At 40.8% G+C, this 17,411-nt stretch overlaps 1 protein-coding gene across 2 annotated transcripts in view; it reads right to left on the reverse strand.

Moving 5' to 3' along the window:
* Positions 1-11,097, reverse strand: part of NSMAF (neutral sphingomyelinase activation associated factor) — a 37,050-nt gene extending 25,953 nt beyond the window's left edge. The window contains exons 1-5 of one of the 2 annotated variants that reach the window (XR_014316965.1): positions 10,761-11,097; positions 1,309-1,398; positions 1,131-1,209; positions 971-1,038; positions 847-883 (exon numbers count right to left, since the gene is read on the reverse strand). Coding sequence is in view for 1 of the 2 variants with exons in the window: in XM_082754014.1 (XP_082610140.1) it covers positions 847-883; positions 971-1,038; positions 1,131-1,209; positions 1,309-1,398; positions 10,761-10,813 (327 nt within the window). In the remaining variant the exon portion in view is untranslated. The remainder of the gene's footprint in view (positions 1-846; positions 884-970; positions 1,039-1,130; positions 1,210-1,308; positions 1,399-10,760) is intronic. The other variant, XM_082754014.1, reaches the window with a different exon arrangement.
* Between the last annotated feature and the right edge of the window lie 6,314 nt (positions 11,098-17,411).

The raw sequence follows: 17,411 nt of genomic DNA on the forward strand, positions 1-17,411 counted from the left end.
ATAAAAGGTGTAATGAAATAAAAGACAACACTTTTTTTTAGACCACCTGCAAGTTTGCATGGAACAATTAGAAATACCTATAAACAACAACAACTGTAAAACACTAAATATAAAAAACAGCATAGACAAAATTAAATGCTTGGGTACCTCATTGACTGCCAGAGTACATAACACAAGGCCTTCAATCTTTGGTAAAGACATTTTACCTTCTCAAACATTCTAGCATATTTGTATTTCCCATCTCATCTCTGCTCTTTCCAGAAATGAAAACATGAGAGGTTTCTTTGTTTGTTTTAAGCTCTGGAACACTTATCAGCCCCAGTTTTGCAAAGCTTGAAGTATATTCTGTTAGTTAACATTATGTACAAACATGTTCAAGTTAATCACACCTCATGACTGAAACTTGAGCCCACATTTCAGGATAGCTACTGAAAATGACTGGTGGACATACAGTAGAGTCCAATGTTTTTATAAAGCTGAATTGAAAGGACAAAGATGGCTTTGCCATTGCAAATATATGCTGCAGAAAGAAAAAAAAAAATCTATATATATCTGTATCAAGATGAAAACAAGGATGATTAATAACCACTTTGAGATCAGTCTATTTGCCTTTTTCATTCAATTCTAACATTGCCCTAAGCTCCATTATAAAATGTAGTGTAAAAAAATCTTCTATAGTTTGAGATTTCCAACAACAGTCTCACATTAATGCTAAGGTTTTTCACACCAATTAGTTGTGTTTCCAGTCAACTTCTCACCCTAAAATTCCAGCTCTGAGAAAGACAACATTAAAGAATGTAACCTTTCATGTTTATACATCAAGAATCTGTTATATGCAGCTCTTACCTGATTACATACAACAGAAATCCCTCCAGATGTTTCCCTAAAATGTAAATAAGATATTTAAAGTGATGGGCATTTCAGCTTTTTAGAGTTAAATGCATAGATACAGTAACTCAAATTCACATACCGAGTGAAAGGATTATTTGCTTCATTGTCTTCTGGGGCTTTTATACTAACGCAGTCTCTCAGTGGTATCTGCAACAAGTCAGAAAAACACATACCCCTTCTTAAAAGCTTTTTAAAAGGAATCTTAATTTATCAAGAACTTGCAAGGTTGCAGTGCTTACCTTGATAATGGGTTGGATATTTTCATCTGGTTCAAAAATTATTGATTTTGAACAGATTTTTAGAGAACCTCTGATTTTTCTAGAAGAACAAAAAACAAGTTGTAGTTGTTGTGTGTGTTTTACAGATACATGAGACTACAACGACCAGAGCAAACAAATGTGTGTAAACCTTTCATACCTTTCATCCCTGCAACCTTTATTTATGATATGATTAGCTGTGTGCTGTTCAAAGTAATATTCTTCCAGGTTAAGAAGCAGCAGTGAAAACCTGCAAATAAATAAACAAAAAATATTTCATTAGAAAGAAAACACCATGAAACAGTTAATGTTCTTAATAAAATATATCAAGTGTTTGGGAAATCTTCACTAACATATATAGAAACATAAAATCATTCAGGTTGGAAGAGATCTTCAAGATCATCTGGTCTAACCATCCCCCTACCACCAATGCCACCCGCAAACCACGTCCCTAAGCAGCACGTCCAACCTTTCCTGGAACACCCCCAGGGATGGTGATGCCACCACCTCCCCGGGCAACCCGTCCCGATGCCTGACTGCTTTTTCTGAGAAGAAATGTCTTCTCATTTCTAACCTAAACCTCCCCTGATGTAACCATTCTCTCTAGTCCTATCCCTAGTTACCTGCAACCTGAACCTCCCCTGGCACAACTTGAGGCCATTCCCTCTGGTCCCATCACTAGTTACCTGTGAGAAGAGGCCAACACCCAGCTCCCCACACCTTCCTTTCAGGTAGCTGCAGAGAGCAGTGAGGTCTCCCCTGAGCTTGCTCTTCTCCAGACTAAACACCCCCAGTTCCCTCAACTGCTCCCCACAGGACTTGTGCTCCAGGCCCTTCGCCAGCTTCGTAGCCCTTCTCTGGGCACACTCCAGGGCCTTGATGTCCTTCTTGTAGTGAGAGGCCCAAAGCTGAACACAGCATTCGAGGTGTGGCTCTACCAGAGCAGAGTACAAGGGGATGATCACCTCCCTGGTCCTGCTGGCTACATTATTCCTGACACAAACCAGGATGCCATTGGCCTTCTTGGCCACCTGCGCACACGGCCGGCTCATGTTCAGGTGAGCATCAACCAACACCCCCAGATTCTTTTCCTCTGCACAGCTTTCCAGCCACTCTCCCCAAGCCTGTAGTGCTGCATGGGGTTGTTGTGGCCAAAGTGCAGGACCCGGCACTTAGCCATGTTGAATCTCATCCCACCGGCCTCTGCCCATCCTGTCAAGGTCCCTCTGCAGGGCCTTCCTACCCTGTATGTGCCCTGTCGCCCTCCCAACACCTGAGAATTAATTAATTTAAAATAACTTTTTAAAAGAACAAGCCTGTACGGAAACTTTGTATACACATAAAGATGATTGACTGATGCTCTTCCAAAACAGTCAAGGTTAGATATTTCAGTCTGTTCATATGTCTGAGGCGGGAACTATCCTAGCATAGCCAGTCTTTATGTAATAAAGATAATAACAACACAATAACAACACTACATTTAACTCGGATCAGTGTAAGCCAGTCAAAATATGCAATGACACAAAAGGTGGAGCAGGAACTCACATGGTGGAATGGAGAAGATAAGATCTTACCAGGGCAAGCCAAGTGACACTGGTTTCAAGTGTTAAGTGCAAACCACAGGCATGGTTTTTACAACATGGCTGAGCCACGCTATGGATACCCTCTAAAATAGCATTCTCCAATAACTTTTTGGCATTTTGTACCAGTGCCAGTGTTTGTTCAAGCCCACAGGAAATCTGTTTATGGGCTAATCCCATAGAAAACAAACCACAACAACAACAAAAATTGAAGAAGTCTTCTAAAGTATTTCATCGCAGGATCACGGTAATGCCAACACTCACGCAAGGCAAATGCAAATAGGTTAGGTTTGATATAACATGAAACTACATCCTCTAACAAATTAACTGCTGCAAGTAATGAAAGCTCATCAGCTCTACTAACAGGGTGAGCACGGGGTCACCTATGCATTTCAGCTGCAGGGAATGACAGCGGGTATCAGCACAGCAGGCAGAGCAGCAACATCTTATTTCCCTTCCACATACAACAGCTTGTTTGTCTGTGGAGCCGGCCTGATCTGCAGAAGTACTTAACATTTATGCACATCCACGCTTTGAGCTAAGTTCTGCATTGTGGTCATGAGGTGCTTTACAAGGAATGCTTGTGACAATGCTAATAAGCACCAAGTGTCCCCAGAGCAGTATGGCACGTTTAAAAAGCAAGCAGTAAACATGTCGAGAGTTCAAGAAATGAACTACATATTAAACAGTCTGCTTGTTAGGGCAGCATATTTCATACTAGAAAAAAAAAAAACAGCATTACTGGAAAATATATCCTGTTTATGTAAATTTTGTGTTGTGTCTGTGTTGCACTAAATGCACCAAGGCAAAGGTTTGCTGTACTTACAAGTGGATCCACACGCTCAACACCTCCTCCTGACACCCCGCATCCAAGACTCTCTGCCCTAATGTTCTCCTGCTTCTGCAAAAAGTCCAGTGCATTATCTTTGCCCCTGCGTTCTTGAATACAGGTGTTTTGTGATGCCATTAAGAAACAGTTAAAGTTAAAATGTTAGAAAAAAATACCAGTTACAACAGTATAAGCCATATAAATCTCCCTAAGAAAATTCAATGCAAATCCACAAAGGTCATTTCAGCCTTTCCCCCAGTTACCATTACTGTGTGTTTCTTGAATATCTCAGGTTTCCAATGGAGTTTCAGGGTCTTTGCCTTCACATATCATTTCTCAGAAGGCACAGTACCGATTGCCTTCTGTTTCTCATAGAAGTTTATCTTTCAAACTCACTGCAACCTATGAATGCACATCCTATCAACAGGTGTAAACTGAATTCCCAACTTTCAGAGGCTTTGGTGCCATCACTCACCTTCAAGAAGCTAAAATAGAAGCTCCAGCTCTGCATTTTGAAGAAAAAAGCTTCACTAGGAATATTCTACATCCTAAGGGGGTAGAGAAGTATGAAACCATAGCAGCTTCCACATAGCTACCATTAAATCCCATTTTTCAACGCATCACCTAATTGAAGTCACACGGGACAAACTTAAGTTTTCTAAGTTCCAATAGCCAAAATATTTAAAGTTAGGAACAAAGGTAACACTCAGATTTGCTTGTAAAATCTTCCACTTTTTTGTCAGGGAACAGACACTATGGACATGAGGGACAATCAGCTTCACAGCAATGATGTTAGAGGTCCCGTAAATCTTCTTTTGTGACAAGTGGTAAATCACGTTCGATAGAACTCATTTCTGAAATACTGTAAGTAAGTAGAGCCACTAACAGTAATTGTATCAACGGGGTCCCTCATGAGAGCCTTCACCACACACAATGATACTTCAGGCTTGCCAGGAGTTTTAACAAGTATTTACAGGTACCAGGGGAACAGCTCACTCTCTGGTACATGGCATCAGCAGGCAAACACAGTGTTGTGAAGGTCTGAAAAAATAGGAGATCAATAGCTATACAATTATAGCAGTGGGGATCTTCAACATGCAACTAAGCAGATGGACTGCAGAGGAACCAGCAGGGTGATTGTCTTCCGAAGAACTACAGAAGGTAGTCGAAAGACACTTGTGGTACCAAGATGACTGGCACACAAAATTTATGTTATCAGCTGCTACATAGTCCTATGGCAGGAATTTGTACATATGTTTGGTACAGAGCTAGAATAGTAATTTGTTTCTTCTGGGTATGACAAGAGAAAGCAAACACACACACAAAGGAAAGGAATGATACCCAAGATATGAAACGGATTAAATGCATAGCAGTGGAGAACTGAATCGTGGTCTCAAGCCACGGAGCAGCTGGGCTATTCCCTGTGCTGCATAAGCCTATGACTTACCATGCTGCCCTGGAGAACAGCCTGGCTCACAAACCCAGTGTCAAGTCACGTAAGACCAGGACTAGGTAAGCCTGTTCCTTTTTCCTCATGTCTGACCCTAAGACATCAAGAAAACTCAACCTCAGCCATTAGTCAGGCAAACATCTAACCAAGGCCTTCCAGTGAGAAGAGCCAGACTGCTTCAATAATACAAGTGGTTTCACACCCCCCTCCCAACAGAAAAACAACAACAGAATCTATTTGTATCTAATTTTTCCCCAAAAAGCAAACCGTAAGTATCAACTGACAAATGTACAACACCACAGCTGAATCTAAAATGAAAAAGATTTTTTTCTCCTTTTAAAATTATCACCAAGAACTAGTACCTGGAAAAAGAGGTTTTGTTCTAATGCAAACACTTGTGTTTTTTAATAAAAAAGCAAAGAGATCTTCTACGTGTGGCTGCTGCTCTCAAACCCCATATTCCTCTCAAACCCTGTATTCCTATAGCACAGTAACAATGAATACTGGCTGCTATTGTTTCAGGCAAACACAAGAGGATCAAGTTTGCGGTATTTTTCTTAAGCATCAGCAAGTGGCTCATTTTAATCCACTTTTGAAATGTATAACCTCGTTGTTACTTGAAACTTCCCTGAAGTTGAATCACTTGAAACAAGTGATTTCATTAGCATTTATTAAAAATAGCATTACCTTTTTCTAAGTAGCTACCTTCTCTTGGAAAGCTCATGGAAACCAACTCAAATATCCTTTGAAATCAAGCAATGAAACTCATACCCTAGCATATTGTATGATGTGTTTATGCTGGCTTCCTAATAAAGATACATTTCACAGGCTTAACATTCACAATTTTTGTGGTCACCAGGCTATTTAGTTACTTACAACAGATTGATGAGGTCAGTAAGCCACATTTCTTCAGAAATTTCTTCAGGCATTTCTTCAGATACAATTTACTATTTTTTCCTCGTACATTGACCTTGACACATTAAACTATTTTTAAAAAGCGATATATTGATTTGAAAGTGACAGAGAGGAACAAAACAGACAAGATTTTCAAAGAAAGCTCAGATGCTGTTAAAATATCTGTATGGGGGAATGCTCAATGCCTTATGTTTTAGCTTCTTAGCAGTCTGGTCTTTATCCTTGAATAAAGTCTTGCCAACAGTAAGTAAGCTTTCAAGAAAGCTTCTCAGAAAATGATATGTGCCTAATGCATTTGATCATTTCAAAATCTGAAGGAAAAAGGCTTTAACAGCCTCCCTTGTCCAACCCAGCCTACCAGCTTCCTCAGAGACCACTTACAGTTCAGGAGACAACTCACTTCAAACTGCAGAAGCCATCAAATTAGCAGACAGAGAGGAACACCAGCTTCCACTCGGAGCTGCGGAGTTCCCTCAGGATAGTTTTGCACAGGTTTAATAACCTGAATGAGTTCATGGAGGGGAACAACAAGTAACACAGACTGTACAGCATGAAGGGGTCGGGGGCAAGAACACTGTGGCCAGAAACGAGACCTTTCTGCTCAGAGGGCAGCAGCCCTGCTGTCAGAGTGAGAAGGCAGCAGTGCCCCTTCCAGGATGAAATGAATCGGCAGCCTCCACGGCCAGCAGGGCAAAGCCTCGAGCTTTAACACGGGTGGAAGGGCATTTGAGCTGTTACAGGGTTTGCATTAAACCTGAGCTGTATCTGAGACCAACAGCAGAAGCAGCTTGGAGGGAGAAAAAGAAGAAACTTCAATGAAGGCCCTAATAGCGTTTCTGTGGAAACATCTTTGATACCCACCCGCATCCACTGGTGTTTGTCCATTAACTCTTTACTCATGAGGATCAATCTTTTAATAGCTGTTGCTTAAAATCTAAGTACCTACACTTAAGTGTAAATTAAAGCATGCTAATACAAATTTGCTTGAAGGCTTTTTCATATTCCTGTTTGTGTTGTCCCAGAAAAGTGGCATTAAGAAAATAATAAAAAAAAAATCAAATGGAAGTGACGTGGAAGGTGTTCGCTTGTGATGAGAATCAGTATTGGTTCAAAAAGTAGCTTCAGGGGAAAAAAAAAGGAGGAAGGGAAAAGGAGAAGGCAAGCACCTTGCCAAGACAAACAGAACTTAATCTGTAGCAGGAAGAAGAAAGAGTACCGCAGGTAAGGCTGGTACACAAACAAAGAAGTGAAAAACTCTGGTTGCTCTTTTTTTTTTTTTTTTTTTTTTTTCATTTTTGCCTTTTTCAAAAAGCTCCAACATAATTGCCACTCAGAAAAGGGCTGAGGAATATGAGTCAAGAACACACCCTAGATGCATACAAAAACTAAGCAGGACACTAAGCAGCAGGAGAACACTTGCAAAACCTAACCTCATGTGAGGTCATCTCCTATAAACAAGGTTTGGGAACCCAAATTGCACCCAAACATTCCTAGCATTGTTTCAAGTAAAATACAAAGCCATACACTGAACTCTTCATTTACCAACTACAACTTGAGGTTTGTAAGTTCTGCCAAGACGCTATAAAATATCCCCCAAGTAGAAAGTGTGTTATATCAGGCTTGGTTCTCAAAGACCAAGTGAGATTCAGCAGGGAGAGAACCAAAATCCAACCCAACAACAACAACATAAAAAAAACAAACCCACAATTTATTTTATGCACCAATGTCATCTATCACCTGAAGCACCAAATCAGGTACAGGAATGAGCATGCAGGGACCAGCATCTCAGAAAAAAAAAAAAAAAAAAAAAAAAACAACAAAAAAAAAACACATTTACGTTATCCAGAAGAAACAGCAGCCAATTGATCCTGCTTTAGATTCTTCATCTGTGATTGAATTGGTTCCATTTCCACCACTTCATTGCACACGCTGGGAAACTACTGGGGCAGAACAGTTTCAGGTGGTTGACTGGACACACCTGGGACAATCACTTGACCCAATACTGAAGTACAGTCCTCAGAAGTACACTGCCAGGGACGAACAAGCAGGCCACCCAGCTCAGCAGCAGCCTGCAGGTACACAAAACCAGCTCTAAGTAAACCTCATCCTAAGAGCAAAGTATCTATCGGCCAGCTGATGCATGAATAAAAGTCTTCCTTATGTGTATTTTGTCCTCAGAGGCTAAGATAAGGCTACATACTTAAACATGAAACAAAAAGCCAAGGGGACATCGATCTGCAGGACCTACATGCTACCAGTGTGTTGTCTTACGTGAGTGATGTGAACAGCAAAACAGATGAACTCCTCGAACAGGAAGCCGAGCAGGCAAACCAGCAGAACTATTTATAAAAAGCCTCTGTATCAAGTGTTAGATATGCCTACATTTGGGCACACAGCCAGCAGAACCCGGAACTCTATTTATAAAGAAAGCAACAACCTCACCAAAACGCCACATCATTTAATTTGAAGTTTTGTAACTAAAATTATTAAAAAAATAAATAAAATATCATACTAATGAATGCTGAGTGCTTTTACAGATTAAATTGGGTAATCATGTACACAACACTGCATTAATTAGAAGGGAACATAATATCTTTCTTCTCTCTGAACACCTAAGAAAAGTGAAAATAGATGTCTAGCAATACAGATACATTCGAAGTTAAAAATCCTGCCAAAATTAACCCAACCTCATTAGGTAGATTGATTTGTTTAATAAAAAATAAAGTAAAGCCCGTTCTTTGTTCCCAGTGTACAAACATAGGATATTTTAGAATGATGTTCTTTTTTTCTAGAAAATGACATAGTAAGAAAAGTAGACTTACATAATCAGATATTAAATCAGTCCAAGTAATTAGTTTAGGATTTTTTCCTGATCTCTTAGAACTGATCTTCCTTCCTCCCCCCAGAGAGCAACTATATAAGAAGATTAACTTTTTACCTACTGTTTCACTGTGCTCTCAACCAGAACTTTCATAGCTGGTACATTTGCTCATTGCTTTATATAAAAACAAACAAACAAAAACAAACAAACAGCAAACTAACAAAGCCACACATGAAACACCATTATCACAAAGTTTCAGAAAGGCCTGGTCATCTCACTCGGAAATAACTACAGCAAGATTACTGAAGATAAGAGAAGTGTGAGCTATTGTCCCTGTACCAATTACCCAGCAAGAAGGCTAAAAGAAAAGCTCCCAGAGGATGTCATTTCTATTAGGCAAAATAAACAGCTTTTTTTGTGCTGTTTTAAGGCAGGAGTGCCTATTAGGAAAACAAAAGACAGGATTTGATATTTCACAGCCAAAAACGTTTTAAATTGCTTAAGAAATATTTTACGATTTCCTTTTTTTTTTCTTCTTCAGAAAGGCACAAGAAGAGAGAAGGAGAGAGAGGGGAAGAGACACAATACATATGTGTGTGTGTATATATATATACATACACACACACCTGATTTCATATATACACATTTACTCTTATTTTACACATTTGTCAAATTAGGCAAGGGGAAGAAATAGAGAAATGAGTTTGCAGATATTTAGATGGGAAAAGCTACAAGTGAAAATGACGACAGAATTAATCTTTCATGATGTTCTCAAACTACAAACAAGAAGATACAAGATCCTAAAACGCTTCCAAGGAACCTTCATTAACTGCAGATCAGTAATGCTGACAGACATTGATAAGTTGGTTTTGTTGTCAGGGCTTTTAGGAGAGACTTTTATACCACTTGGATCTTTAGAGCAAATCTGATGAGTCGTGGCCTCTTCCTCAGTTTCTCAAAGAAGCAGAGACAAGTTATGTTAAAACCTGAACAGAGCTATTATAGTCATACTTCTAGCTTTTCCTACAGTGAAGATGTTTCACTTCACAATTAAAAATCCTTCTCCTCCTCCGAAGGAGCTTGTCCATTCTCCCTCCAGAACCCCCACAGTTAACTGAAAACACAGCAGTCCCCAAAAGCAGCAAGGAAAAAGATACTCAAGAAAGCAAAAAAGGGATCCAGAATACGTTCAGCCTTTGGAAGCGTTTCAAAAGCTGCCGTAGCTTAATCGGCTGAACACCTATGAATCAGAATTTATACGGGCAAAGTGAGCCAAGCCCTTCGTCACATGTTTTTCTCCCCAACAATAAACAGCACTGTGCAGCCAGGGGCAGGGATTTGCACAGGGCTCACGCGGGCCCTGCTCGGTGTCCACGCGGGCCCCTGTGGCTGCGGACCCCCCAAATCCTGCAAGGGGAGGGAGGCACCTGGGGGGCACCAGGGTGCCGTGCCCTTACCTGGCAGAGATCTCCTACAGGGCGATACGAAGCTTTATGAAGGGCTTTGAAACTTTCTGACGAGCCCGGCGTCGATGAGCCACATAAAAGAAAGTGTGACACAAGCTAAAAATAAGAGAGCGAATTCCGGCCAGGCGCAAGGTATGGGCTGTTAGTCACAGGCACACGAACTGCAGCCGGAGAGCAGGAAGGGGGCAATTGCGTTTAGCGCTGTAAGGAGCTGTCAGCCTGTAATTGAGGGGCTGACGAAACCCGGATCGTAACGCTCAGAAAAATAACAAACAGTGAAGCAGCGCTGTGCCACGACACCAACACAACCCAAAACAGCCGAAATGCAGCTTCCACGCAGCTGAATTCAGCCGAGCGAGCTCATTTTATCCCCATTTCCCCAGCTTTGCCCAGCACCTTTCCAGCCCCGGCTGCGGGGACCCAGCACGCACCCCCCTGCAGCGAGGGCGCAGCGGGCACGGCGCCTGCCGCCCCTCCGCCCCCCGGCACCCCGGGACCCTCTCGCCCGAGGGGTCCGTGCCCGGGTCCGGGTCCGTGGCCGTGGCTCTCACCTCTCCTTGGAGTACAGCTCCTGCTCCAGCCGCCTCCTGCGGATGAAAGCCATGGGGCCGCCCGGCCTCCCCGCCGCCGCCGCTGTCGCAGCAGGCCGGGCCAGGCCGCGCCTCAGGGAGGCGGGGAGAGTAGGGCCGGCCCGGCGGGTCGGCGGGGTGCCTGCCCTCAGCTTCCTTCCTCTTCCCCTTCCCCTTCTCCTTCCTTCCTTAAAACTCGAGCTGTGCTGGTTTTTATCGCCGCAGGTCCAGAGGAGCAACGCGAGTCGCCAGCTCGCAGCAGGGCCTGTGCCCGAAGTGGTGTCGGGGGGAATGGTTTGGGGTTGGGGTTGGGGTTGGGGTTGTCCCTGTCCCTCTCCATGGGGCTTATTCAGAGCAGGAATGCAAGCCTCGTCCTCCTCCCAGGGGTTTAAAACCTAAAAAACCTCCGTGGCAGGAAGAGGGAAATAAAACCCCACACGCTTTTAGTCTGTGTCACTGCAGAGGCATCTGAGCAACCCGTAACATGTGCGCTGACACGGTTTCACGTGAGGTAGGAAAACACTGTTGTTTGCATTTTTATAAGTAAAAAACATAAAATAAAATAAAATTGAGTCACACAGGGAATGTGATTTTTCACGTAGGAATAAAAAGAATCATAGGCTTGTAGGCCTCGAGTCTGTCTGATCTAATCTCTGCGCTGAGGCTGATTCAGATATATGTTGATCAGTGTTATTCAGACAGTTTCAATTTGTGGACCCGTAAACATGAATACGAGAAGTGCTGTATATGCTAAGAATTGATCTGCTTTTGCCATTTGTCTTTCAGGGACGTTTTAGGAGTAGTTCACAGACTCTAAGGAGGCTGTGCAACATGGTTTGAAAAGTGGTATCATCCATAAAAAGTATCTCTCTAATTGATTTATAAAAACACCTATTTGAAGGAAATATACAACACTGGTATGTAGATTGCAACAATGTTTAACTGCATTTGTAAAAATGTATTTGCCTTGTATCCCACTTTATTCTTTTACTGCATTGCTTGCTGCCATCTCAAAATGGAAACTGACAATATTTTTATATTGTTCAGGTATGTTTTTTAAATCTGTGTGTAAATATATATACGTATTTATTTATACAAGTGTTTGTATGTGTAGATATGTATATCATCTTCACACAGACTACACAATTTTGTTCATTTTCCTCCCAGACTGCATTCATTAAATGATTTATTCTTACTGATTTTCTCTAGTTTCTTTTGAGTATGGTTTTTGCCTTTATCTTAAGGTGTGAGACCCCTGAGAGCAGTTCAGCTGAGGACTAACACCAACTAGAGTGTAAGAATTACAGCTTATGTATTAGACAAAAGAGGAACTTCTATAAATACATCCCAGAAATAAATTGCTTTTCTTCTGACAGTGTTACTTCTGCTGAGAACCTTTTCTAATGTACTGCCACCTACTTCTCCCCATTTTAGACTGTGCATTTGAGTTTTTCTCAGTTGTAACGTTTTGCCTTAGCCCTCCTTCTAACTATAAATACTTAACCAGGTAATAGAAATAGTTTTGAACTCTGACTCTACCTTGTAGCTCCCAGGTTGGTGAAAAACATTTACTTTTTTTTTTTATTATTATTATTTTTAAGTATATATCTATATTCTGTTACATATTGCAGATCATTAAAGGAAATATTGAATAGAACAGAAATGACAACATACCCTGACAGGATGTCCCTGAATATGCTCTTCTTTGTTTTTTGCAAGCAGCATGCCAGTTGGTTGTGATTTCATGAAAACTGTATTTCCTTTACCTTTTGTTTTAATAAAACTCTCATGGGACAGTCTCCAAACTACAGTAAACTCAAGATCTATGATACCTGTTTTTCTACTGAATCAGTGAAATTGATTGTAAAAAAGGGCATTAGATTAGTGTGAGATTATTTGTTCTTGACAAACCCATGTTAACCTCTTTATAAAACAATTTTTCTAGAATATCAGGATTAAAATTAGCGTGTATATGAGGGGGAATGGGCTTAAGTTGCACCAGGGGAGTTTTAGGTTGGATATTTGGAAGAACTTCTTTACCAAAAGGGTTGTTAGACATTGCAACAGGCTGCCCAGGGAAGTGGTGGAGTCACCATCCCTGGAGGTCTTTAAAAGACGTTTAGATGTAGAGTTTAGGGATATGGTTTAGTGGGGACTGTTAGTGTTAGGCCAGAGGTTGGACTCGATGATCTTGAGGTCTCTTCCAACCTAGAAATTCTGTGATTCTGTGATTCTGTGATAGTTGTGGATCTACTTACCTTAGATAGACACATTTTATCCTCTTCTTGTCTTCTGGAGCCTGCATAGTCTTAGCAGTTCAGAGATTACTTTTGCCGTATTATTAAACCAAATTCTTCAGGCTCTATTAATTCAAACCTATATCATCTAAATAGTTTTTAACCCATTCCTTCTCTAAATTCTTTGTAAGATAAATTTAACTAAGTATCTGGGTACATTTCCTTGTTGCATTTTCTATCCCTTTTTACCTGTCACTCATTTTGTACTGTAGGCTTTGTGATTTTATTCTTTTTTTCCCATTCTATTAGATTACTCTTCAGTTGTGTCCCCTTATTGTGGCCTTTTTTTTTTTTTCCAAATCCTTGAAGGACTCCTAATGTAACTTTAACACAGTATACCTAAGCTTTCTACAGTTTCTTTTGTTCACATCAAGATAGCTTGCTATTGTATGTTTAATTAAAAATGAGTCTATTGTTCTCTGTAGAAAATCTAGGTTAGCTTTAAATGACCGAGCACAGGCTAGACCATACAGAAGGGAGGTTAAATAACTCATATAGGATGTCATGCTGTTATGATGAACCTGCTTTTAGTACCCAGATTAGCTTGATTAAAGCTAGTTTAACTGTTCCTACATAACAATGTAATCTGTAGTTGGCAGTGGCAGCATGCTTTTTCTTCCTCTTCTTAGAATAGAGAAGCCTATTTTGCTAAAAATATGCCATGATTGCTTTCACCCGGTTTACCTTCTCCTTTTAAAGTCAAAATGAATTCTACCCTACTTGTCATGAAATTCAGGTTAGTAATGCCTCTTTAATTTCTGTCCCTTGAAGCAAAAGATCATCCCTAAAATGTAACAAGAACTTCATGGACCTTTTTTGCCCTGGTTACATCATTTTTCTCATTTTCAAGTAGTTGAAATCCACCGTTATCTCAAGGGCGAGTTTTTTTGTATACCTCTATTGCTCAGAATAAGTCAGAAAAAAAGCACGAACTTCCTCCTTTTTAAGAGAGCTATAGTCTGTTATGAAAAGTAGACCCCAGTGGTGACATACTTCTGCCTTTTCATTTTCACAAAGATACAATCTCTCCCTTCCTGGACTTGATATAAAATGAAGCACCTTCTCTTGCTTTCCTCTGCCCATTTTCCTTACCAAGCTGCATTCTTATACAGCTATTGTTGAAGTGTGCCACCGTATCTCTGATGATACTAAAACCATATTATTTCCACAGGTTTGTTAGATCCCTGACATTTGACTTCAAATATCCCTGCATGTCTTTCATGATTTTCTTTTCTCTCTTAATGCTTAATCATTTCTTTCTTCTGTCTTCCTCTCTAAGATTTCTTATTCCTGGCTCTTTGTGGCAGGTCACTTTTTCAAAGTCTCTCTCTCGAGTTGTTAAAAGATCACTTCCCTGCATATGTTAGTGTCCTCAGATGCTCTTTCCCGTCTTTGTTGAATTCACACCTCTCTTCTCAATATCGAAGAAATATATTTAAGGAACAATACCCCATGGTCATGTTGTTCAGACCCCCTGTCAAACCATCCACAATTCTGTGCAGTTAACCCTTGTATTTATTACAGAATAGCCAATGCCCAGTCCTCCATCATAGAGGTGTTAGTCTTCCTTCTGTCAATGTGCTGCTATAATCCTGTTATTCTGGCTAGCTTCCTCTATTCTAGATTTGTGTCATGTCAGCATCATGCTAATGATGTCCTTGTCACCCCTTGTATTTCCCAGGTAAAAACCCCTGCTCATTTTCCTTGTCCTGAAGGTGGAGAGCAAATAATTGAAAGCAGCAGAATGACAAGACCTACTACTATTATGTTTTCATATTACTGCCATCTTAAAGAAATAAAGGGCTCAGTTAAGTCAACGTCCATGCATCAGCACAAACTTTAAGGCATACATGATTTTTTCTTTCAGGACTGGAGAGAACATATGAATGTATATCAGTCAGTATCACTGTGAATACAGGAGTCATATATTAGGTGTAGTATCATATGTACTGTGCCAGCAGTTTTATTAGGGAAGGTTTCTACAATAGTAGAATAGCTTCTTCCAGAATAGCTTCTGGAAGATATTCTTCAGTAAAGCTTTGTCCTTCAAGTACCTAAAAAGCTTCACGAAATACAATGTTCAAGTATTCCATGTCAATCCATTCTGTTCTATGGAGAGTTTTTAGACATGTTCAGGAGAGGCTTAACCTCATCTGTTGAAGTCAGTGAAATTCCCACTGAATTACTGGGATTGTAAAAGGCTTCCTGAGTGCATTTCAAGGATCCATCCAGTACTATATTTATGCTGTAGTGTATGGTAATGGCCAATCCTTGACATGTTAATGAAAAGCAGAACTTGTAAAGAATGCTCTAGCTATTATTGTTAGAACTGGTGAGAAAACACAAGCACATTTTTCATGCAAAAAAAAAAACATAGTCACCTCTCACTGTTTTTCAATGACATTTAAACTATTTTAAATAAGTTTGCCATTTTGTAAAGTTAGCTTTTTTTTTTTTTTTTAAAGGTGAAAACAAATACTTGTACTTTCAGCAAGAGCTTAGGGCAGGTTAAGTCCTGTAAAGCAGATGCTAGCTCAAAGTTCTTTGTGGTATATGCTATCTTTTCATTGTATGTGTACTCACAGCCTAGACTAATATGTCTCTAACTGGTACATCTTGCTTCTACCACAGTAACAATAGTAGAATCAACAACATCGGCAGCAACAATAATTAGATGTGCCATGGCTTAACTGTTTTTCCTGATCTGAATGATGACTTCGAGGTACATGCAGAAATTACACTAATTTGAAAAGAATCATATAAAATTTACTCTCATACCATTGCAAGCTCCAGTGTGAACACTTTTAAACTAGTTTTTAATCGGCTTATTTGTACTAAATTCTGCAAAGATTTTTTGAGCTAGTTGTGTGTACACAAAGTGTTTAACTGATTTAAAATCAATTTTAATTAAACCGATTTTGTCAACCAACAAATGCATAATTTACCATTTTACTTGTAGCAAAACAATCCTATAGGCAGATCTTTAAAGTCAGCATTTAAAGCTGTTCTATAAGAAAAAAAAAGTGAAGACAAGGAAGAGAGAATTTTGTACAAGTATTTTACACAACAATTTAAATGGATGATTTCATACAAAGGTAATTTTTCTTGTGAAATCCCCCTGAATGACACCAATGATTAAAGGGAGTACCTGACTAAATGGTTTTGATTTTACTGACATCCTCTACCCAGACTTCTGCAAAGCATTTGACACTGTCCCCCATGATATCCTTTTCTCTAAATTGGAGAGACATGGACATGAGTTGGTTGGATGGTCTCACTCAAAGAATTGTAGTCAATGGATCAACATAATGAGTGGTGTTTCTCGGGGATCAGTATTGGGACCCGTACTGTTTAACATCTGTGTCGGTGACATGGACAGTGGGATTGAGTGCACCCTCAGCAAGTTTGCCAGTGACACCAAGCTGAGTGGTGCAGTCAGCGTGCTGAAAGGGATGCCATCCAGAGGGACCTGGATGAGGTGGGCCTTTGCAAACCTCATGAGGTTCAACAAGGCCAAGTGCAAGGTCCTGCATCTGAGTCAGGGCAATCCGAAGTACAAATACAGGCTGTAAGGAGAATGGAGCGAGAGTAGCCCTGAGGAGAAGGAGTCCGGGGTGTTTGTTAATGAGAAGCTGAACATGAGTCAGCAATGTGTGCTTGCAGCCCAGAAAGCCAACCGTATCCTGGGCTGCATCAAAAGAAGCATGGTCAGCAGGGAGAGGGAGGTGATTGTCCCCTCTACTCTGCTCTTGTGAGACCCTACCATGAGTTTCAGCTCATTTAGCTCTGGGGCCCCCAACACAAGAAGGACATAAACCTATTGGAGCGAGTCCAGAGGGGGGCCACTAAGATGATTAGAGGGCAGGAGCGCCTCTCCTATGCAGAAAGGCTGAGAGAGCTGGGGATGCTCAGCCTAGAGAAGGCTCCAGAGAGACCTTAGAGCGGCCTTCCAGTACCTACAGAGTGCCTACAGGAAAGCTGGGGGATGACTCTTTGTCAGGGGGTGTAGTGACAGGACAAGGGAGATTGGATATAAGGAAAAAAGTATTCAGAGGGTAGTGAGGCACTGGGAAAGGTTGCCCAGAGAAAAAACTGTTGGAACTAGATGTCCTTTAAGGTCCCTTCCAACCCAAGCCAGTCTATGATTCTATGATTTTAGTGCTCACTGTGAGGTAGCCTCCTCTAGGTCTCTGTATGCTTTCACTAACATTGCTAGGAGCTCTTTATCACAGTTTGAGCCATGGAGAATTCCAGGGCTGCATTCTCAGCCCCTGTTTTGGTCAGTTGAGCCTGTTTATGGGCCATAAAGGAGCTGATGTAGTCAAACATGAAATGG

This window comes from Aythya marila (genome assembly GCF_965140915.1).
Source record: "Aythya marila genome assembly, chromosome: 2".
Classification (NCBI taxonomy): domain Eukaryota; kingdom Metazoa; phylum Chordata; class Aves; order Anseriformes; family Anatidae; genus Aythya; species Aythya marila.